The 24027-nt window shown below is 37.7% G+C and overlaps 2 protein-coding genes across 4 annotated transcripts in view; both read right to left on the minus strand.

Moving 5' to 3' along the window:
- Window positions 1-14260, minus strand: part of cobll1b (cordon-bleu WH2 repeat protein-like 1b) — a 29680-nt gene extending 15420 nt beyond the window's left edge. For 2 of the 3 annotated variants that reach the window (XM_059343005.1, XM_059343004.1), the window contains exons 1-2: window positions 14045-14260; window positions 13745-13825 (exon numbers count right to left, since the gene is read on the minus strand). In XM_059343005.1, coding sequence (XP_059198988.1) covers window positions 13745-13825; window positions 14045-14085 — 122 coding nt within the window. In that variant the 5' untranslated portion in view covers window positions 14086-14260. Of the gene's footprint in view, window positions 1-4862; window positions 5065-13744; window positions 13826-14044 lie in introns of those variants that run through there. The other variant, XM_059343006.1, reaches the window with a different exon arrangement.
- A 1403-nt stretch (window positions 14261-15663) lies between these two features.
- Window positions 15664-23527, minus strand: slc38a11 (solute carrier family 38 member 11). The gene is made up of 12 exons (XM_059343226.1): window positions 23516-23527; window positions 23302-23422; window positions 22389-22463; window positions 22172-22306; window positions 21900-21965; window positions 21160-21266; window positions 21000-21079; window positions 20777-20847; window positions 17410-17571; window positions 17209-17321; window positions 16755-16886; window positions 15664-15986 (listed from the first exon to the last, which is right to left on the minus strand). Exons 1-12 carry the CDS (start codon window positions 23525-23527, stop codon window positions 15747-15749), a joined length of 1314 nt encoding a protein of 437 aa, XP_059199209.1. The 3' UTR covers window positions 15664-15746.
- Between the last annotated feature and the right edge of the window lie 500 nt (window positions 23528-24027).

Genomic DNA, 24027 nt, shown 5'->3' on the forward strand with positions numbered 1-24027 from the left:
CCGAGAGGTGGTGAACAATAAAAACCTGCTGTGGGTAAACACAAAAATTGTTTGGATTTGGCCAGAGTCGTCATTATGAGGCTTGAAGACTTGCTGTTACACATCTGCAGATGGTATGACAGCAGAGCAAAAGCAAACACAAGACCACATCAAGTCAGCTGAGGTCACACTAGTGTACTGCAGTGTTATCAAGTTGTTCAGTGGGCCAAGGAATCAATAACTTCAGAGGCATTCGAGTGTCACATCACTCAGTCAGCACATAGATAAACAGGCATCTGCAGACCCAGTGCTTTGAATTATAGCCTGTAAAAGTCTCTGGTGGGGGCACTGCTTATTCAAACAGAGGAATCTGAGCAATGCAAGGTCACAGGCTCCACTGAGGCACGTCTAGCACAGGATTATTAGTCTTGCTATGGGGGCGGCTGTCCTTAAAACCTGAGACTATGACATGCATGTATGGAAACACACACAACACTAAAACACAGACTCATACCTTCTTAGAGAGTTACCGTAGTCTGTAAATATGCCTATCATGAAGTGCTAAGTGACTCCAGCACAACTCACAATATGTATATTTATGTCTCATGTCTGCTGAAATGCTACTTCAGCATTAAAACATCAATAATATATGTTAACTGCTATACTATATAACTGCAAATACATCTGTTATAGCATATGCTGCCATTATTGGATACTCTAATCATAAAACTCTGATACAACATTAACGGGGACTGCTGTTTTTATTCTTAAAGGGAAACTTTTAAACATCTTTTTCCTTGTCATGTGGACAAGTAGTTACATACCACATTTATAAACCATTCTGCGGTTCTACTGTGTGCTGTGAAAAATCAATTACCGGGATGATGGTACTAGGAAAACAATGACGACTTCATGTTTGAAAGGAACAGCTCACACAAACATCTTTTAAAGTTTGGTGGAGTTTTAATGCACTGAGTGTTGCATCATTTAGGCATTATTAGAGCTGGATTCTGGAGCCAAAGATGGCACCTATTCAGTCCAATAAAAATTGCTCACTTCTGGGCTTACTTCTGAGGTATGAGGTTAACTAAAAATGCACAACAGTGTTTCTCCTGCTAGCCCCACACACAAGGTCCTGCATGGCCCAGAGACTTTACATTTTGATGACATCACAGATATACAAACCCTCTACAGATCAGAAATTCATAATTGTAAGAGTCAAAATGTATGCTTTTGAAGCCACTTTTGAATTTTTCAGTGCAATACCGCAAGTGGCCACTGGGGTAAAATAGAAGCAAGGCTGAGCAGCAGTTTACGGTTCTTATTATGCATTCATGAGCTGCACCCAGACTCAGGCGGCTAATATTTAAGCATGTTATGGCTGTTATTGCCAAGTAGCAACAGTAAGCTATGACCTCGGGCTTAGTTGGAAATGATATACTCACTTCAAAGTGCTGTAATTGTCTGATATTTTGTATTTGTCACTCAAATTTTCCAGTTAAATGTATCACTCCTCTTACAAGAGAAGTGATGGTGATGAAAAAAAAACTCCCGTGAAATTATGAAATTATCTAATAGGACCGCTGGTGCTGTTGATAATACATCATGTGGTTTTCTAGTGAACAATGACCAAGTTTCTAGAAATGTTAGAATTCATTATTGTCTGCTATCTGAAGCAACTACAGCCTTTGAAATCCAAACATGTGTCTGAGAAATGTAACCTGTTTTATCTGATTATAAGTCAGGGTGTAATTGATCTGGATTGATATATAGATTCAATGATCAACAATCCAATATCATCAATACAAAGTGACAATATTGATACATATCACACTCCTTTATTTTATAAATCTAGAAGAGATCAGTAATAAAAATGTCTAATCGTATTGTAGTTGCTTCTGAGAGTTGATTTAAATCCAATTGTAGCTGTGTTAAATGAGCATCTCATATTGATCACATGCTCCTGAATCAAACTGAATTGAAATCATATTGTGGCAGAGTTTGTGATTTCAGCAAATCTCACTTTGCAAAAAATGTATTGTCATGTTCAGCATGTTGCTGAATATAAAATTATAGCAAATTTCTGTTGCTTTTTCTAAAAAGTAAAACTTAAAAAAGTCCATAAAAAACATGGTAAAAGATCTGGCAGCAAAAGTTGCCCAACATTTACCATCATATAAAAGTGAGAAAAAAAACTTGAATTACTCCACAGATATATATAAATATATATTAGATGGATATGAATTGTACATTATCTTTAATTAAAGACATAATCTGTAAAATGACTTTTTAATTTTTTAATTTTCCCCTTCAGTGTGTTACATACATTTGTGTCAGTTATTGCTCATTTTAATCAACATTATCATACAGTAGTATCTAATGGGATGCATCTGTCACACTATAATGCTATCACTGCCCCCTTTAGAGATGTGCAGCACAGTTTTTATATATTGATGCGTTCAGAAGTAACCCTTCTTAACCCCAGCTGCTCCATTTAAAAGAATGGAGAGTAAAAGGGGAGTGTTGGATGAATAATGATATACAGATTACACATTTTAGGTGTGGATCCACTAAATACGACAGTGAGTGCCTTGAATTCCCTGCACATAAATCAACAGACAGACTCTCAGGCTGTGGACTCTTCTGGGTACAAAGTCCTGATTTCATGGATCTGGCTGGATATTTGGCAATGGGAATGTAATCCTTTAGCACCATGTCTGAACTTTTTCCTACTCCACACATTTCACAAACGCTCTAAAACTGTAAGATGAGCTATTTCACTGCTGCTCATGCCATGTGTTATTTGAATAAATCAGTATGGAAAAAAAGAGACAATAGCCATGCCTCAGGTTCAGGGTCATCCCGGTTTATACAGCTGTGTCGTCAGTGAGTTTATCAAGACACCTCGAGCAGGTGACAGACACGGACACACAGGCCGTTTGTTTGTGCCGTCCAGGCCTGTGTTTTTTCACAAGCTCAGGATGTGTTGCTGAATGAGAGGAGACGTGTTGGAGCTTGACTGTGCTGATGCCTCATTCACAGGGTTTCCCCGGGAGGTCTGACACTCACAAACAAGCCCATTGAATAGCAGAGGACATGCTTGACAGACGTGATCACAGACTACCAGGAAATAGCAGGCCTGCTGTCATTGTGCCATTTGTTATGTTTCATCATATGGTCTTGTGTGCTTCTGTGGAGCAAAAGTACTGCAACTGTGCCATGATGTCGCGTCTGCACGATTTGGAAAAGGTTATCAAAAATGCAATATGGACTAGGGTTGTCAAAAGTATCGTTTCTCAAAAAAGTATCGATATTCAAACGTTGTATCCGGATACAATACACATTTTCAAAAGTATCGAGTATCTGAAGCTTGTTATCATAGTTGCAGTTTCTTTTTGCACAACTGTTTTTAATTATAAATATTTAACCTGTGGTTCTGTTAATTTTTACATGTTGCATTTTTCTTGTTGATAAAAATATTTCTGTTAAATTTTGGGGTCTTTGTTTTTATCCTTGTGGTATCGAAAATGGTATCGAGTATCGAATATTTTCCTGTATATCAGTATCGAGTTGAAAATTTTAGTATCGTGACAACCCTAATATGGACTAGTGCATTATTTAAATTATGGGAAGCACACATTTTTTAATCATTTTATGTGTCATAATACCATTCTGAATTCAGAGTCATGGTGCTGCAGAGCTGTCCAGCAGTCACACCCTTATCCTTGTAATATTTTCACATTAAAATGAGATTAATGATTCAAAATTTACCATTTCCTTTAATGTTGTGACTCATATTACAATTGCAATAAGTCTAAATAGTCAAACTTGGATATCTTTTCCAAATTGTGCAGTCGTAGTTTCACTCAATTGCACAGATAAGAATATGTGAGGTGCGTAAACTGGATGTCTGGTGTTGTGCCACACACGTGAGGAAAAAGTAGATCCGTGTTGGCTAAACGTCTACTGCCAATCCTCAAAATGATTAAAGAGAGAAAAAAAGTCCAGGACAATATCCAGATGCTGCTCCTTGTGTAAAAATACTTCAAATACTTTTGTGCTTACGTGTAAAAAAGATGGAATGAGCGAGAGACACAAAGGACAGAGAGCACGTTTGAAAGTCATATCTGTCCTTTGTTATACGTAATAAAAAATGAATTGTAAAATCAGACGCAGTGAGCCTGCTGAAACAAAGGAACATCCAAATTCCCTTCATTCCACGACACTTTGTTCCAGCTGGCACGACTTTTACCAGAAAACTAATATGTATTTTTCCACCCAATCAATTAAAATCCCCTGAGGCAAATCCTGGATGAAATGTAGCAATGAGCAGGTGGGAGCGGCCCACAGAAAGAAGAAACCAGCCCAAAGCGCTGGTGGAGCTTCTGGGAAGATGAAGGATTATCAGAAATGCCTACTGTGGTATGTTAGCAGCTGCTGGGTAGCAGGTTGGCCCCTTGGGGAAAGGTAAGTTCATGTACAAAGAAACAAGTTTTGAAAGAGTTCCTTCTACCCAGTCGTACTTTTAGACAACACATATTATTTAGAGAAACAACAGCTACAATTTAATGCTGCAGTGAGTGAAACAACTCCCAGAAGTGTACTAGCTGTAGATTACTAGTTGCACTGTACAGGCTGAAACATGCCCAACACACCCTGCACTTCAAGTCAAAACACATTTATTAACATTCTGAATAATGCACTTGGTACGTGAAATATATCAAGGTAAACTCCAACGCTTTGAGATGAAGCAGGTGACAGCTGCTGCACTTTAAAAATCACACTTTAGACATTACAGAGAGAAAGAAGCAGAAATTTGGAGAGCAGGTGCGACAGACCTGCTTTTCCTCTCGCTTTGCCAACATTTCATTCCACACTCTTACCTCTCTGCCCGAGGTTCTCTCCGCTCAAATTATTTCCATTCTGCTGTGAACGTCCCATGAGTAGTCAGACAGACTGTCAGCACGGCTTCAAAAGGCCCACCTTAATGCCACGCCCAAGCTGTGACATCAGAAATCTGTCCCCTCTACCTAAATCCCGTCTGCCCCCTCGCTGTGTCCCTGCAGGCTGGAGCACACAGTGTGGCAGTCTCCCCCCACGGTCATGAGCAGAAAGGTAAGCAGCTTTGCCTCCCTGTGCAGACATGAACCTGTGGGTGGGGCCAACAGTGAGCTCAAACACACTGCAGCATGTGCTCACTGTGGTAGCTCAGGAACTTGGACAAAGACTGGAGTGCATATGCTGAATTGGCAGTTTGTGTTTGAATCATAAGTTATATTTGTGATCAGACTGTTGATGGTGCGATTATCAGAATAAAACAATGAGATTAGTCAGGAGGACTTACAGGACCTCATTTAATCAGGAACTTCCCTGGTGTTTGCTTTTCATTACGGAAAATACTGGCAATTTTTAGAAACCACACCTTACTTTTGCAGAACTGACTCATACGAAAATTATGCAAGACGACTCGTCGGTTGAGAGTAACGAGGATGTGACAGACAAAAGCATGAAACAACATATATATTGTCATAACAATGAGCTGTCCTTCCATGTAAAACACTGAAGACTCTGAACAGGAAGTGATGGTCTAATTCTTGATCCTCATATTGAGATCTCCCAAGATAAAATAAATAACACATCATTAAAGACAATGTTTCACCTTTAAGGTCTGATATTGTTAAAAGAAGAGATTTCCGTGTGTTTTTTGAATATAGAGCAGGTGTTGTAAAGAAACTGTCAAAGCATCAAGATGCTCAATCTATGGAGAAATGCATACAGGCTGAATTCAGAACCTGTGTCAGGATGTCAAAACTATACTACAACTCCAATTCCACAAAATTAGACGCTGTGAAAAATGTGATAAAAACAGAATGCATTGGTAAGCAATACATTTTAAGACCTACAGTCAATTAAATGTAGTACAAAGACCAGATATCTAATGCTCAAACTGGAAAACTTTTATTTTTTTGTTAATATATACACTCTTCCTGAATTTGATGCATTCTGTTATTATTTGTGTTTAACACAGCCTCCTTTGTTTACTTCTTTGGAATCAGGTTTGTACATGGAAAATGCTGCTACACTGCCATGACAGTTATTCCCTGGCTGCAATGATGGTGCAGAGACACAGATGCAGAAGACACTGACCAATCAGAGCTGACTTGGCTTTTAAAGGAGGGACGCTTAAAGAGACAGACGCTAAAACAAAGTGCTTCAGAGAGGTGAATAGCAGTTTTACAACATAAATCCACAGAAACTGCAGCATTTTTTACAACCGCAGTAGGCGTGTGCTATTTTTAGAACGCGCCGTTGTAACGCAAGCAGGGATACGTACATATGTGCAGTAATTTGTGGTACTGACACACGACCTCTTCTGCCGTTTATGTTGGAGAATTTGTTGCAAAATACTGGTGTGAACCGGAAAATGAGCAGAATATGTCCCCTTTAAAAAGATAAAAGCTGTGAGTGACACAATATAAGTCGATAAACATTCATGAAAGCAGTCCAGTAGAATTGTTAGTGAAAGCTGTGAAAAGAGGCTGTCAGCACCGTGCACTTAACAGATCCTGCCATCTACAGCACTGCCCCCGTACTGTACGAATTTCTGATGATTAAATTAATCAACACTTCACAACGGGTTAAAATTAAAAAGCTTTCAATCTAAAATAGCAAAAATGTACACCGCCTGGTACGGAAGCAATAACTTTGACTTTCTGTTGTGAAATAACCGCTCCTCGCCAGCCCGTTATCAGCAGCCCGAAACTTTCACTTAAGAATGTGTGGCCCGTTCTACAAACAGCATCACGGTCAGACGATAAGGAGTCGGAGCGGTGAATGGAGATGTTGGTGTGTAGGAGCAGGCCGGAGGGGTGGAGTTAAAGTCACAAAGACGGAGGAAGGGGGTGGGGGGTGAGGGGGGTCCCTGAGGAAAGACAAAACACAGAGCCAGAGCCACAGCTGGTAATTTGGTGAGAGGTCGCTCACAGTAAACACAAGTTTTTTAAAGAGGGTCTGGAAAGGCCATTACTTCATAAGCAGTGTGGGATGGAAAGAGATTAGGGAGAAAAAGAGCACAGGGACCCTATGAGAACTTCCTACTTCCTATGTGTATCGTTTATTATTGCAGGCAAAACAAAAACTTTTTTCCCACAGCACAGGCCCGGTTACACTCACACTCTAGGGGCATCCTTAACATCATTATGTAGTATTCTGGTAAATATTTAAGGACCAACCTTGTGACATTATTAGCTTTTTAATGCAGCGTGTAATATCCGTTTGTCGTGATCCACCCCGTTTTCACTCAGTATTATTACTCCCTGCGGTGCTCACTCTTGCACTACAACGTTGTACAGTTCATAATGCTACAGCAGAGCCAGAGGAAGCTAACAGGTTTAGCATTTACGTCACCGTTTATCCATAACTTTTAGATCTCAATTTTAACCATTTATCACTGCTTTCAACTCATCATTTGAATTGTTTAGTCAGTACTCGGTTAATACGTTTGTGCTCACTTGCTAACTAGTGATCATGCACTCAAAATGGTGTGTTCAGGGATACAGCTGTCTTAATATGTCGATATTCTTTTAAAGGGAGACGCTACAGGTAAATAGGATTTTTTATTTTTTATTTTATTTATAGATATCACCATGAAACTTCCCCAGTTTGGTATTTACATTAAGACAATATTTTTTGCATTACAAGTTTTCTGAATTTTTATGTTTAGATTTGCAAATGAGGCATGAACTTATTAAATATGTGCTAATTTGCATGTATTTCCAGGACAGAAATGTGAACATTGGGTAAAGCACATTTCAGAGTTATTATTTTATTTTATTTATTTATTAGATTCAAAGTTTTTTTACAGAAGGAAATTAGGAAATCTCCTTTTTTTCATTTCATAAATCAGACAATACTGTCAAAAGCCATATAAAATCAATTTTCGTCATGTTTTTAGCGACAAATGTTCTATAAATCAGGGTGTGAATGATATAATAACAAACACCTCTGTAAAGACCTTCAGAATATAGTTAGGAATAAAACTGGTTAGTTTGGTGTCTTTAAGTGTAGATGAAGTTGAGATTTATGGCTCAGAGCATGAGAAAAAAAACAGATTTTGAGAAAATGGTCTTTACAGGTTTTTATACATTCTTAATGGAAATTACTATTTGAAGACAAAATATTGAACTTAATTCATAGAAACAACAATATAAAACATCTAAAACACATAATATTGTGCAGGAGAGTGGGATGTTTGCGGTACTACACGCTGCAGAACGCTAACTTTAAGTGAATTTAGGAGAAATCTACAAAATGTAGTAAAATAATAGTAAAATAAACAGCTAGATGTTTGTTTGGGATGTTTTCTTTCCACTATGAAAGAAGACATGTCATGGGAGAAAAATAGCCCAAAACCTACAAATTGACCAGAGAATGAAAAGAACAAACATGTTCTTGTCTGGAATGTCTCGCCTTAATCAAATCATGATCTCTCTTTGTTGTCCTTTTTTTTTTAAAAAAAAAGAGATCTATTCTACAATCTTTTCAGGCACCAGCAGAAGTAGCCGACCCCCTGGTTGGGAATGACTGCCCTATACAATGTCCCCAAACAGCAGATGTCAATCTACTCAGTGAACTGAGGTCTGCTATGGTACGTTACCCTCATCTTATCTCACAGCAGCTCAAACTTTTCTTCTAAACACCGCTCTGAAAAAAACACATGGTTCTGCATGAAAAGACAACATGCATGGATAACATGCACAGAAAAGATAAGGTAATTATTCTCTGCCAACTTGACCAAATACACTGTAAAAAATGTTTGTAGGAATAACAGTAAAACACTGTCAAATGGCATCAGAAATAGGTCGTAAAATTAAACATTGTACATCATTCGTAGATACTTTTAATTACTGTAAATCAAAGTATAGCATAAAACTTTAAATTCTACTGTCATAAACTGTAGAAAACACACAGTTTTGCTGTAAAAATATAAAATGTATGTAAAATGAATGGAAGTAAAAGTAGTGGGATAATTCCGTATAAATTACAGTTTTTGCTGATATTCACATTTACATACACTCACTGCATTTCTTACGGTGAAGTTCTGGCAACCACAGCTGCCAGTATTTTGCCACACATTTTTTTTTACAGTGTGTCTGGGTTTTTTTAAAGGGGACCTTCATTTTGAGAAATAAAAAAAACAGAACTTTGTGAGAAAGAGAGAGCTTCCCCTTGAGTCATAATTATAACGATCACACTGCATCCTTTCATATGAAACAATGCAGCATTGTCTGCAGCGGGGCATCTTTCAAAAGGCACAGCAGCATGCTTTCCCTCTTTGACTCATCACATGAACTGAGGTTTCTAAAGTGAGTATACAAACAGTGATACCGCACAAAAGGAGGCAGATTCAGTATCTTATTGGCAAAAGTGAAATCAAAATATTCAGCGTTTCACAAACTTAATTTCATCTCAATGTCACTGGGGTTACACCCTGTTCAGCAGAACCGTCAAAACATGGTCTTTCCTTCAACTTTCTCCCTAAAAAAACTTGTAAAAGTTTGTATCTACATCTGCTCCTCTGTACAACATGAACTTAATTCGTGAGTTCAATTCTAACACAAAACAGCACCTCAGAGGCATGGTACCTAATGAAATACAGCTGGAATAGAAACAAAGTGACCAGATCTTTAATACAAAGTAGCCCCGTTTGTTTTACTTACTTGATTTTAGTTTAAATATCCTCACTTAAAAAATAGCTGTTGGTGTCATGCCGTGGTTCATTAGCTTCCTGTAGTGTATGTTAGGAGCTGATAAGGTTCAGTATATCAGCTCACTCTCAATCTGATATTATGCAAAGTTCCACACAGAAGCGGTCATATGCTATCATACCCATACAGACAAACATCTGGGTGGATACAACATATGAACATATGCATAGTGATAGTGCCATCTAGAGAGCCAATTTAATGTGTGCAATTTTAATTTCCTGTTTTATATCTTTATACCTTGCTGTCGTGCCTATTGTTTGGATATATAATTAATAGAAGTCTTATTAAACGGACCTGTAGTTAACTCAAACAATGCCATTCTTGACCGGCCTTTTCTATATATATATATATATATCTCATCTAATCTCTACAGAAAAACTGATAATGAAGGTCAAGCAAATCAAAGCAATTTGTTCATTTGTCACATAAAATGTTTGACTGTTATTGGAGATAAGTAAAAGTCCCTTTTGAGCGCACACAAAGGGCTAATTCATGTTAGGTCACTGTGAATGTTACACAGGCTGAGAGTGGGAGGCAGCAAACTGTTATGCCCTGGAAGAGTGCATAACAGAAACAAAGAGGGCCCAAGACTTCAGTTCAGACAGGATCTGTGCTGCAAATCTATTCAAAACAGGCTGACAGGCGCACAATCTATATTATATAAATACATAATCGTGTCTACTTTAGAGATCAAAAGAGAAATTAGCTGTAATAGCCGACAAAATGTGTTTTGTAATGTTCATAACTGTCCAGTGAGAAGTATTCGCTGGTATTTACGGTCAATGCGTTGGCTTCAGTGTGGTAACAAAGGCCACCCATTATTCCCTGTCCCCTGGATGTTAGCCATATTGTCTGTTTTAGCCCTGTGAGGCAGAAAGACAAGCTTGCTGGGCATTAATGCTGATTTTCCTCTTTCTTTATTACATTTAGTGGGTGGCTATCTCTGAATGACATCCTTTATGTTGCTTTTGAAGCGCAGCAGAAGATCTGAGTGGGCTCTGTGACTACAGCATGCTGCAGACCAAATTATATAGTTGCCTGAATGAAAAGGCTGTGCTGTCTTTTGAGGATCATTTTGAAGAGAAAACGTTTGTGATTCGTCTGTCTTGTCTTTGGTGTCAATATACTGGAATCCTAAAAGGTGATATATATATATATATATATATATATATATATATATATATAGTTGCTGAATTAAACGTTCAAGGACTATATTATAAAAAGTGAGATCTTTTTTTTTATAAAACAAGGACAAGTGCTATATAAATACTCAATCTAAGGAAAAATGCTCACAGCCTGTATGCAGAAACTGTGCCTTTAAACAAGCTTTCAGGGGTTCTGTACAGTTGTGATGTCATAACTTTATTATACATCAGTAGAAAGTGCAGTTCCAGTGCCGTTACAGTCATTTCCCGGCTGCAATGACAGCGCAGAGACACCAAGAGTGCAGATCTTGAAGACCTGTGAACACTGACCAACCACACTGCAAATTGTTTGTTTCTTACCAAGATAAAATAACTTAGATTTAGAAGTGTTGGATAATTTATCTTGTTTTAAGAGTTAATTTCTTGTTTTAAGTGTTCAACATGCTTATTTCTAGATTTAACAATCTCAATTTAAGAAATCTTGTCAAGTGAAATTATCTGTCCATGCAGCAAGATATTTTCCCTCAGATTTAGTTTTTATCTTGTTTTTAGACACACCTTTCTTGCAGTGCAGAGCAGACTGGGATTTTTGAGAGGAGGTCTTAAAGAGACAGGCACTAAAACAGAGTGTTTCAAACAGAGTGGGAAAACAGAAATATTGAGACCGACAGTGTAAAATAAATGTTTATCAATAAGTGTTTTTTGAACTCGTGTAAACGAGTGAGAATAGAAACTCAAAATACAAGTATGAACTTAAAAAGGAGTTCAAATTTGTATGTCTCCTTTAAGTCACAGCAAAAACAAGTGTCACTATGTTTCAACTCTCCATGCCCACTTCAAGTGTCTACGTTTCGACAGCTATACTTTTCATCTGTAGCTTCATGTGAGCAGCTGTGCCCTTGGACTGCCTGCATATCTGGAAACAGCTGTGGGGATTCACGATACCTTAACTAATTCCACATTCTGCCCTGAGGAAAGCCAGCCATGTGAGATCATGGTTTAAGGTGTGTCCAATTAGCAGGGCCAGTTCCAAGCAGTGCACTGTTAGATTAAGTGTGAATGAATTTATTTGCCTTTTGAAGATTTACAGTCAAAAAGAAAATAAATGCTGCAGGTATGAGTAAACGTCTGTTAATTATTGTGATTATTGCATTGGAAAGAAAAGGGTTTTCCAATCCAGAGGGCAAAGAGGTCCTCTGTAATTTTGTCAAGACTATTTTATGTTAAATACTGAACCGTATGTTTTTTCTGTGTGCTAGCGGCGCCTCTGCTTGGAGAACAGCCAGCCCAGTGATTCTGGCAGATTTAGTATTTGGATAACAAATGTAGCGTAGCTTTGGGGGTCACATGAAATCTTCACATACGACTGCGTTTGAAAAAGCGAGCAACAGCAAGTTCATTGGCTCCAAATATAAAAGGCCACAAATAAGACAGAGAACATGTGTGTTCCCCCACACCCCAGCAGCTTATGGAAGAGTGCGGTTTACTTTTCCAAATAATAGTCAAACCACAGAGAGATTTAGGTTGTCTGCTGCTCTCCGCTGCCAGGGAGTGTGGCTGTGCTCCCAGATTACACAATGCTTATGAAATATGATTGCAAGTCACACCAAAAGTGTTTTTTTTTAGTGCATATGATGTGCCTGAATGCTATTTTTGCAAACAGGAAACTACAGTTTGCAGGGCAGGACTGGAAACGTTGCATGGCTATTATGCACCACTGCTTTGGAAACTGTCATATGTTCAATTTCTCCATCTCACTTCTAATTTAAATCTCAAAAAGTCAGCAGATCTCCTTGGAATGCCAAAGGAGTGAGTGGTGACTCTGTGAAAAAGCTCTGGAAAACTCACTCCCACTTTTTTTTTTTTAATGATTCCATCCACTGGAATACAAGCAGCTGACATCATTGCAGAGTCCCTGAACCAAAACTGATTCCATCATGTCATATACTCACAGCGCTTTTTACTGTGATTCTCTCTGACTATGGGACATGACGAATCTGCATTTTATAGAATATCAGTTTCAAGCCCGGTGAACGCACCGTTTCCACAAGAAAAAGCAATCACCAGGCTCATCACGGAGCAAGAGGAGGCAGAATGTTTTGCCTCCAGAATACTTCCCATGACCTCTACATATGGTCAAGGCAATTTCTCAGTAAAAAAAAAAACCCTGAGAGCAGGAAATGAGGAGAGTTCAAAGGTTGAAACGTCTGCAACAACTGTGACTTCGCTGAGATGTACTGAGTGAAAGGAATTTGTCCTTGAAGAATTTGTTGGAAAGATGCATTAATTTACAAAGGTGGCATTATACTCATACCTTAAACAGATTGGTCAGAAAACAGCTGGTTGCCTGCTGGCAATTACTGTTGTCAACACCACAGGGTTGGAGAAGAACTCGGCTTTGGTGGCATTAAATTAGTGCTTAGGGCTGGGAAATATAAGGATATATATTGACAAAATGATTTAAAAAAATGTCTATTGTTTAGTTTTTTCTACATAAAGTAGGGAGTATACAAAATAAGTTACCATGTGGTTGTACATACTTTCCAGAAAATATGCTCTACTGTGATATATATTGTTATGGAGATATGCAATAGCCAATAATGGAATAAAATATTTTGGCCACATTGCCCAGCCCTATTTTTGCACAATGAAGCAATGCTTATTTTCCTATCTCTCATTTTTTAAATCTGTTTATAATTCTATTTTCCTAACAATAAGGTTAGGCTCTTTATGACTAAATTTAAAAACTTTCCAGTAAAAAAAGAAGCGACTGCACACATATGATCCTCCAAAGTCTTGCAGATAAAAGAGACAGATATGACAGCTGGTAATCCAAATGACAGTTGTACATACCTCAGACCAGAGCTCCGTGGATGGGGCTGGGATCCATGATCATCCATGACTAAACTCAACGGTTTAACAAGATCCCTCGGACTAGTCAAACACAAGCAAAAAGCACAATTCATTTTTGCTAGAAGTTTACATACTAAATGATATAAAGGCTAAAGTCTAACCTGCTGCTTTCAAGTGATGCAAACTGGCAAATAGTGAAATATGGGCGAATCCCACATGAGGTCATCACTTTTTCAGTCATATGAACTGTTTTTTTCCTTCTTTTGTAGGTGGAAACGATGAAAAGTTGCCATTTCTTACCATGAATGTAGTTGGTTTTCGACGCTGTTGTCAACTTCCATCAGTCTTCACAAAGGTTAAGTTAGTTGTAGACTGCTACAAACAGATTTTGTTTGGCCAAATGCTCCATAATTCCGCTGTGAAGTTCCGTGTTTTGCGCCTTTTACGCAAACCATTCCAGTGTGGTACGATATGCCTCCTTCTTTAAAGTACAAAGTGCAGCATATCTAAATCATTTTGCCCCCCGACACCGTCTGCCAACTTTTCTCTGCACATCCACCACACTGCATCGCAACGCTGAGCTGTAAAAGTGGGGCGTCTCTCAGATCCAGTTCACCTTCCCTCCAGGATCCTGATGAAGTGTTTGGCATAACGGTACCGAGTTCAACTTCACATCTCAGCAAGAAAAGTGAAATAAACAACCCGAAACAACCGCGCCCTGAAAAACAACACAAGTTAATCCACTCATTTAGATTGAAATAAGCTGATCAGGGTTGGTATTTTGTACTTCCTTTTAATAAGCTTTATTTATCTACAGCGACACTGTGTGGCTGGATATATACACAACCAGCTGCAAATAATACACAATCATAAATATAAAGACTAGCTATTTATTTTAGAAGGAAAACAATAAAATAAACTTTAAAAACATTACACCCACACTGCAAAAAGTGGTCTAAAAACCAGATAAAACACTAAGTCAGAGGGAAATTATCTTGCAGCATGGACAGATAATTTCACTTGACAAGATGTCTTGAATTAAGATTACTAAATCTAGAAATAAGAACGTTGGACACTTAAAATAAGAAATTAACCCTTAAAACAAGATAAATTATCGAGCACTTCTAAATCTAATTTTTTTTTATCTTGGTAAGAAACAAATAATTAGCAGTGCATATGTGACTGTTGATGGTTACAGTCCAAAAACATGGGTATTTCAATTTTTTTCCAAATGTTTAAACATGTTCCCTGAAACTACAACTACATTTCTTAAAACTCTGAACACAAAACTGGAAAAAATGAATGAAAAAATGAAACACGGCACTCAAAACCATGTTCCCTCTTCTCAAAAAGATTATTTTCACCAAAACAATACACACATTGATCATATGAATATGTTGTACAGGGCATTAATATAATAAATTATACACTGGTGTGATACATTTAAAACACTGCTATTAAAATACTGTTTATATATGTTTTGGTTCCATAAGGCCTCGATACATATTCAAATATATATAGTTGTGTAGAAATAGTTTCCTTTTTTAACTGTATGGCCTTTTTGTCCCATAATAGTTTTCAATTTGTATGCTAAATACAGTATAAAGATTGTTGCCACACTGTAATAAAATAGTGTGAATATATCATATATACATTTGTCTGTCCAGTGAACTGTTATTAAAATTGAACTTGTAAAACCCAGAAATATTACAGTCAACATTACAGTCAAAGTCATATATTTAGACTGTATTTCTGGGGATAATGAAATCAGTGCACAAATACAAAAAGGTAACAAAGCAACACAATAGAGGTCACCTGAGGCTTCTTTCACACTCTGACACATTTTTGCAAATTGAGTTTAAACAGGTGACACCAATTGGTAATTAGGTTGTGCTAAATGATAGACTTTGTGCTCAGACTTTTGCACATATATTTAGGTTTTGCCATGCATACATTGAAAAAAAAAAAACTAAATTTAAAACAACTAAATATTTGGTGTTTATCATACAGGTGGTACCGTGGCAGAGACATTGGCGTCTGCACAGTAGAACATCTCCACGCCGTGTGAACAGTCCTGTGGGTAGAGGCCCGTCATGGTCAAACCGGTGATCATGACGAAAAAGCCGATTAATATCAAGATGGTGGGTATTAAGTTTTCACCCTGGAACCAGCTGCCGGGGGAGAGTTTGAGGAAGCATGCAGCTGGAATGATGAAGATGAGAGGTGTGGCGCTCAGAACACCCTGGATGGTAGAAAAGAAAACCATTAACCCTTTATCAGACAAAGAACTATATTTGGTAACGTCAGTGGATATCAAAACTGGGTCCCCATGTCTCTCTGTTAGGTCGTAGAACCACATGGATTTCTTCCAGCTAATCAGCAAAGATCAGGCTACATCATAGACGGTGACTTCATGACATCTGACCAATCAGTATGATAATAATATAATAATATTAAATTTATTGACCTTGACCCCCAATGTAAAATTTTGAAAAAAAATGTCAAGAAACAGTTGTACAAGCAGAGTTATTCTTCAGTGACTTGTACGAGGAGAACTTGACTATGAAGGCATATTAGGGCCAAGTATGAATAAAAATTAAAATACAAGGGGGGGGTATTTCGAGAAAAAAGTTGCAAATTTACTAGATTAAAGTGGCAAATCTACAAGAAAAAAAAGTTGCAGATTGAAGAGATTTAAAGTGGCAAATCTGCGCTAAAAAAGTTGCAGATTTACAAGAAAAAAAAGTGGGAAAAAAGCAACTTTTTCTCTTAGATTTGCCACTTTAATCTCGTAAACTTTTTTCTCAAAATATTACCCCCTTTCCCCCATGTCCGTATGTTTTTTTTGCACACTCCACAGTCCACATTCTGGCAGTATGTACTATACTCCAATGTTCTCTAGGGTTGAAATTTGGAATTTGCAAGTATTTCAATGACCCTATTAAGGGTTAAGGCCAAATTAAACACTCATAACTAAAAATCAAACATGGATATGTGCAGACTGACTTACATTCAGCTCTAAAACAACTCCCAGACAGTCATAGGCCAGTGATATTGATGCACAAGCTGCAACTATGAGAAACGTAATGGCCACATGTTCAGTTTTAGAAAGATCCCTGCTGCAGATAACATTGGATAACACCTGAGAAGACAAACAAGAGAGAGAAGGTTGTTATGCACAAACATTTGAACGTATGCATTTCTGCAGTCTTCTAGAGTTGAGAGTGAGTCAGACACTCCTGAGGATGACTTAGTGACAAGCCTCTACAGCTGGCAGAGTTGTACTGTTACCAAATGAGCAGCTCTGCAAGAATAATTGTGCTTGAAGTGGCAAGCTTTTTCCTTTTGTCCTTTAGTCACAAAGCCACATCTCTGGCTCAAACCATCAGAATACCACTTTCCCTCACATATGTGAATGTTTAACGGTTAAATTCTAAGGTTGGTGTATGGAAAGTATCGCTTACCTCTCGTGTAACAAAACACTCCAGTGGAAATGTGGTTATTATGCTGAGGCCAAAACAGAAGCGACCAAATGTTGCCAGGTTATCATTTCTGCAGTAGTTCTCAAATATGTCTCCTAAAAAGAAGATCGTAAAAATACATTTACGATGTTAAAAATGAGATGACCGTCGAGGTGTGCAGTTCAATATCACTCCCATCAATACCTTGTGTGTAGCCAGTGAAGGTGGAATAGCCAGCAACAGCAAATGCAGCGCTGATTATTAGAGCGGAGCCTACAGATACGTGGGTGACTCGAGACCAGTTAGAGAGTGTGGGCTGCTCCAGGGAACCATAGATAAGAAAGCTGTTGTGGTGGCATATAAAGGCTGAAGAGACACACAGGGACAGAACATCAGAGTTTCATTAACATACATAATACACACAGATGAAGCATTTTACCTCTTTGTTTGAACTTAAACTTTAAACACTAGTTTTCTTGGCACCTTGTCTGAACCAAATGGGTCTCTCTCCTCTTTGCAGAATGGATTTAATGGGGAATTGAGCACATCCATCCCCTTAACCCTCTGGAGTCCACAAAAGCGCCGGAGAGCTGTCAGCTTCCCTCTAAAGTTCTGACTTTTGAAGTTTTTGTTTTTGAGTGTGTTTGAGTTTTTGAAGAGATTTTTTTTTAATTTTGCAGTGTGCATTCAGCATTTCAATGCATTTTTAATGCAATCTTTTGTGTCTAATGTTTTTCGTGTGTTTTTATGTTTTTTTTGTGTGTCTTTTTTGTGTCATTTTTATGTGTTTTTTTGCTTTTTTGTGTGTGTTTTTCTGTGTTTTTTGTAATTTTATTGGGTTTTTATGGGTTTTTTTGTATTTTTTGTGTGTTTCTGTGTTCAAAATGTTGATCCAGTAAGTCAAAATGAAAAAATAATAATCAGGTCATATAGGTGAGGTTGTACTGAAAACAATGATACCAACGTGGCAGGGTGAACACTTTTTAAGTGATTTATACAGGCAGAATGAAAAGGAGTCAAAAACCAACAGAATAGCCTCAGACTCCAAAGGCTTATAGGCCCCGTTTACACGAAGGGAAAACGCAGATATCTCCATGCGGTTTGGCCTCTCATTTACACCAAAACCCCATTTTTATCACAGAAAACGATTATTTCTATCTATTTATTATTTCTATCTATCTCTATTTCTCTTCTATATTATTTCTAAAAACTCTGGGCAAAGTGGAGAATTTGGAAAACTTCGGTTATGTGTTGTCGTGTCAACTGGGAGAAACGGGGTTTTAGGTTCTCACGCTCATTCTATGCGCCGATGTCTGTCCACACGAAAGAACTTTGCGCCATATTAGTTGTTTTGAAAGGAACAGGAAGTCGCTCGTGATATTCGTTGTTGTTGATTCTGATGATTCTGATTGCCTTGCATGGCTTTATCCTTCTCCCTACACTGCCGCCCATAGGTTTGGCATAGTTATAATGGCGTTCGACGGCGTATTTATGCGGGTTGATGTAAATGACAACTTTTTCTGAAACGGAGGGGGTGAAATATTCGTTTCTCTAAATACCCTGCTATGTATAAACGTGGCCAAAGACTGAGAGACGGACAAATATGACTGTCCTAGTTGAAGCTACACAGCACTGTATTTTTCTAAGAGCATGCATGTCCTCACCTAAATTGCATCCTTTGTAGCAGTGGAAGCTATTATCATCAAGGCACTTGATTCAAGGCCATAATTTTCACCACAGTGTGTGTAAAGGCTGTGGTGCCCTTGACTCACAGGGTGCACTCGTGGACATAGCTCCACTCAGAAGGAGTTTTTTATTTCAGATATTGTGCAGTGATTTGACAGTCATGAAAAGCAATATCAATTTGAGTGTGTGCTATATTTAGAATAAGGGACTGAGGTCATCATATCCGTATATGCTCTCATCAAAGCCACCACACTCCTTTGACAAAAACAGTAATTTTACCTCGCAGAACACAGGAGTTCCTGGTCTACAGCTGTCTTGATCGCTAAGTTTGTCTGTGTTATTGTGTGCCTTTGGTGTTTTAAAGTGTTATTTTAGATTCAACAGAAACACACAACAACACAAACAAATACACCAATCAAGGCAGTGGGAGCCCAGTAACTCCCCTGTTCTGCAAGATAAAAATTACTGTTTTTGTCAAAGGAGTCTGGTGGCTTTGAGGTAAACATAGAACTTCTTTACTTCCACCTGGCGTAAAATTAGAAGTCAACCAAAAAAATAAAGAGAGAATATTCTGAAGTTAAAAAGTGTCAGTTTAACGAAATGAACAAAAGAAAATACAAACTGAGTAAAAAACAAAATCTCATTTATGCTTTGTTTTTTTTTATAAAGAAGAAAATTCAAAACAGGTGGCAAGTTTTTGTCTCCCCCCACTTCAGATTATTATTATTCCATTTCATAATCCTTTGAAAAACAACTAAGAATGGCGAAGAAAAAGAAAATAATCTTTGGAAGAAGTATACGTTTTTTTCCTTTAATAGACTTGGTAACTGTGAAAAGGCAACCTTCTGCCTTTTTCACCTGGTTCATCATTGTTTGGGGGTATCTGCTTAATCTTCAGTTCAGTATAATGTTTAAGTTTACTTGAAAATTAATAATTGATTTGTATAAATGATACATGCCTGTAGTTATTTATGAGTTTATAGTTTTGTGTTTTGGTTCTGACTGTGATTATGGAGTTAATTCAGCTGCTCACCAGCTTCATCAAGCTGAGTGTCTGCAGGTTTGCCTGATTAGCTCTCAGCAGGGAGAGGCTGAGAACTTCCAATGTGAAGGAGAAGAGGTAAGATAGTTCTGCAGTAGATGACATTTGTGTAATATTTGGGTTGCTTCTGGTTAGGTGTGCCCATAAAAAACCTACATATAGTAACGTCAGCAGAAATTGATCTATGTAGATAACCTGTATTGTTTTAAATTAAGTATTAAATGTGCTTTCTCAGTTTAGCTCATCCTAAACTTACTTGACAGGTGTTAGGTTCCATTTAGGTTAGGCTAAAATGTAAAGCCATGTTTCCATAAAAAGTGGCTGCTGGGAAAGCATCAGGCCACGCCCTCTCAAATGTCCGCTCACTCAGCGTGTCTCCATTATAAAAAAAGGCCCAGAGGGATTTACGAGACTCCGGAGGTGACGTATGGTTTTTTGATCGTTGTGTAATCGCCTAGCAACAGTTTGAACCGTGACGTCACATACGCAATGAATTTAACACGGGAAATGTAACTGTGGCTGCAATTGCTAACTGTGCACAGCATCCGCCACTGATCATAAACAAACCGGCATGCTAACTATACACAAAGTGTCTGCCGGTGATCATACATTTCGGTGCGCCACCACTTCGTCATTTAAATGAGGAGGCGGTGTGACAGTAAAATTGAAAATATTGTGTACAAGTGTATGGATTTAATCTCTTGTCCCAAGTTAGTACCCTTTTTATACTGTTTTCTGGATTTCATGGCAGCCATCTTAGCTTGTATTTTTGAATACCCTTTGCTCTAGCAGCAACATAATGCTAAATATTTTCCATCATCAGCATCATTCAGACAAACTCACCAAAAGACATCACACCAACTGCCTGGATTGCATTCCACTTTGCGAAGGCCCATGCATTCTCAGTAGGCGGGCTAGAGAGGGATATTCATATTCAGTTATTAAGGAACACAAAAACCACACGATTATGCTTGAATAATTACATTTTAGTGTATATTCAGCAATGGTTCACAGTTTGGAACATTTCAATTAAATCACCGTAATTAGCCAATTTATTCATTCATACATTTGGGGTCCAAAGGTAGCTGCTCTGATGATTACAATGATGAGGATGGTAAAAGTCAGCCCCATTGACAGTAGGGACACCTGCCGACACATATGGATGTTTTACAGGCAGCTTTAAAATCACTAAATCAAACTGACAACTGTGTAATAACTGAACTTACCTTCCCAAGCTTCTCTATGTTTCGATAAAGTGAGAGAGGCAGTGTGCATGTGAGGGTTGACAGCAAGATCACAAAGTGACGCTCGGCAAGAATGTGACCTGGACCAACTGCAAGCACAATACATGACCGCACATACATGAAACATAATTTCACCTTTTTGTATTTTTTTTTAAACTAGTTCAGGACTTTTGTTTTTTGCACATAAGACTTTAAATGTTTGATGTTTAAAGCACATCAAATAACTTCACAAACATACTTTGGCTTTTATAGAGCACTTTGTCGGCTAGGAAGAGCAATTAGGAATCAGGGATTCCAATGAAACTTGATCCAATTGAAATACTATATCAGAGTGTGTAGATGTAGTGCTTGTCAAGTCAGTGACAGCAATTTGTCTTCCTATTATTGGCCGACAATACAGTAATGGAAAAATTATTAAATCATTGATTATTATCATCATTTATCATTTATAATTATCATTTGATAATGATTTTGGTTATTATCAAGGAAACCATGGAAAATGTCTAGATATCATCTCTTAAATTAAACTCTCATGAGCTATTTTTGTTGTTATCATTATATTTGTCAAAACAAATGTAGCTTTATTTGTACCAGGCATTAAAATGAGCAAGAAGATGGAGAAAACAAAGGTGGTCTAATATTTTTCCATGACTGTAGGCCTATATATTTCCCAATATAATTTATTGCTTTTATCTAATGTGCAATAAACTCATGCGGCATACCTCCTGGTATTCTCTGAAATACTTTGGTCAGTGTGTCTCCGGTTGTGATGTTGTAGCTAATCATAGCTGTGGGGCAAAAAACAGATGTGAAGCATCATTGTATTCATAAATACAGCATTATTTAGACCAAAAGTCAACAGGAATTGCACAGAAATAGTAAAAAATTATAAATAAAGAGCAATAATTTGCCAGACCTCATTGGAAATTACACATATAATGCAATATACAATGATACAACAGTGTTGGATTATTATGAACATTAGACCACTCACCTATGAAAGGATAAAGGAACTGCAGCGCGGATAAAATCAGAAATCCAGGGAAACCAAAAGTGTTTTGCACCAGTGATTGATAACTGTTTGTCCCTGACAGGTTGCCTCCTTTGATTAGTAAGATGATGGAGTAGTCTGCCATTAAATGGAAACATATCATTAGGAGTTTGATAAATTCATGTCTCCATTTCCATAGTGACCCATTCAGTACACCCACCTGTGATGAAGCCAACAACTATCAGCAGCAGGAGGCCAAAGGGGAGCCCGGCCTGGTTCAACGCATATGGTAAACCTGGTCAAAACATATACATATAAGGGTCAATGATGTCATCTAATCCAGTGTCAGTTGGTGTAACCAGGTACTTTTTTCCCATAAAAATCTCATTATATACAGGAAAATAAATGTGAACTAAAATGAGAAAAAAAAGTACAATCCACGTTGACTTTGCAACATTATAGTATATAACAAATTTAACATAATTTGTCAAAACTTTAGAAAAAAAGTTTGTTTTAGAATATGTTCTGCTCAATATTTACGAAATGTGTAAATGTAGAAATACAAAAAAAAAGAAGCCATTTGACATGTCATGTTATGATGATTATTACATGTATAAGTCCACTTAAATGCACTGTAGGTGGATAAAGTATTTAACATCTATCATTCTTTTGTGGTTACACAATTTGACATCTTGCCAACACTTATTTGTCACTGACCCATAAACATGATGCATAACTTCAACTAACTCAAACAGGTTTTATTTTGGAAAGCAGAAAGTGTTGCATTTACAATTAAAACTTAATTGTTCAACATGCCATGCTGTTTCTGTGCAGTTTTGTGTTGTTCTCATAATGACTCAGGCATTTTTTGAGGATGAAAGAGTTAAAGGGGAGAATGAGAGGGGGGGCAACAGGCGCCAGTCATATGATACAGAGGTTTTACCACTGCGGGGCTTGAATGGTATGAAAGCTTCTCCTTGTTGCACAAAAAAAAACCCTTTTGGATTTTTTTTGAATTATCACAGCATTATTAGTATGAAAGCTGCAGTTAATCATCAATATAATCGATTCCATATGATGCAATTATTAGGGTTTGTTATTGGCAAAACATGAATTATAAAGTGAGTATTTACCTATTATTCCAGATCCTATTATGGAATTGATAAAATTAAAAGACGCAGATATCATTGAACTTCTTTGCTCTCCAGCAGCTTTTTCTGCAGGAATTAATGTGTTCCCTTCTTCATTGTTTTGCTAAAAAAAAAAAAAGACAACACAGAGAAGTAATTAAAAACAAGACAAACGACCCGTCTACTGTTCTTGTCCTGCAACAACCGCGTCACGTACCTGCTGAGCCATTGTGAGCACCTGCTGCTCTCTGCTGATGCGGTTCCTCTTTGTCTCCTCGCTCTTTAACTCTCACATATTTGCGGTGTGACTGAATTAGGCGAAGTTTATACATGAAAAAGTCTGTCAATTTCACTCAACTGAAGTTTTAAACCGCCTCCACAGCGCTCCCTTCGGTCGGTCGCAGGACTTCTCTCTGGGGTTAGACTGGGACGGAGCTCAGCTCCACCCTCAACATCTAAATCTCTCACACAGATTAGCTCTATGGAGTCTTGGGCTATTTTGTCCATTTTTGAATCCAAAATGTCTTTTTTGGTCATTTTGTGTCTTTTTTTTTAAGTCATTTTGTGTTTTTTTTGGTCATTTTGTGTCTTTTTTAGTCATTTTGTGTCTTTTATAGTCATTATGTGTCTTCTGTGGTGTTTTTTTTTGGTCATTCTGTCTTTTCGTTTTGTCTTTTTTTTTTTAGTCATTTTGTGTCTCTGGTCATTTTGTGTCTTTTTTTTGGTCAT

The sequence above is a fragment of the Centropristis striata genome, chromosome 10, assembly GCF_030273125.1.
Source record: "Centropristis striata isolate RG_2023a ecotype Rhode Island chromosome 10, C.striata_1.0, whole genome shotgun sequence".
In the NCBI taxonomy this organism is placed as follows: domain Eukaryota; kingdom Metazoa; phylum Chordata; class Actinopteri; order Perciformes; family Serranidae; genus Centropristis; species Centropristis striata.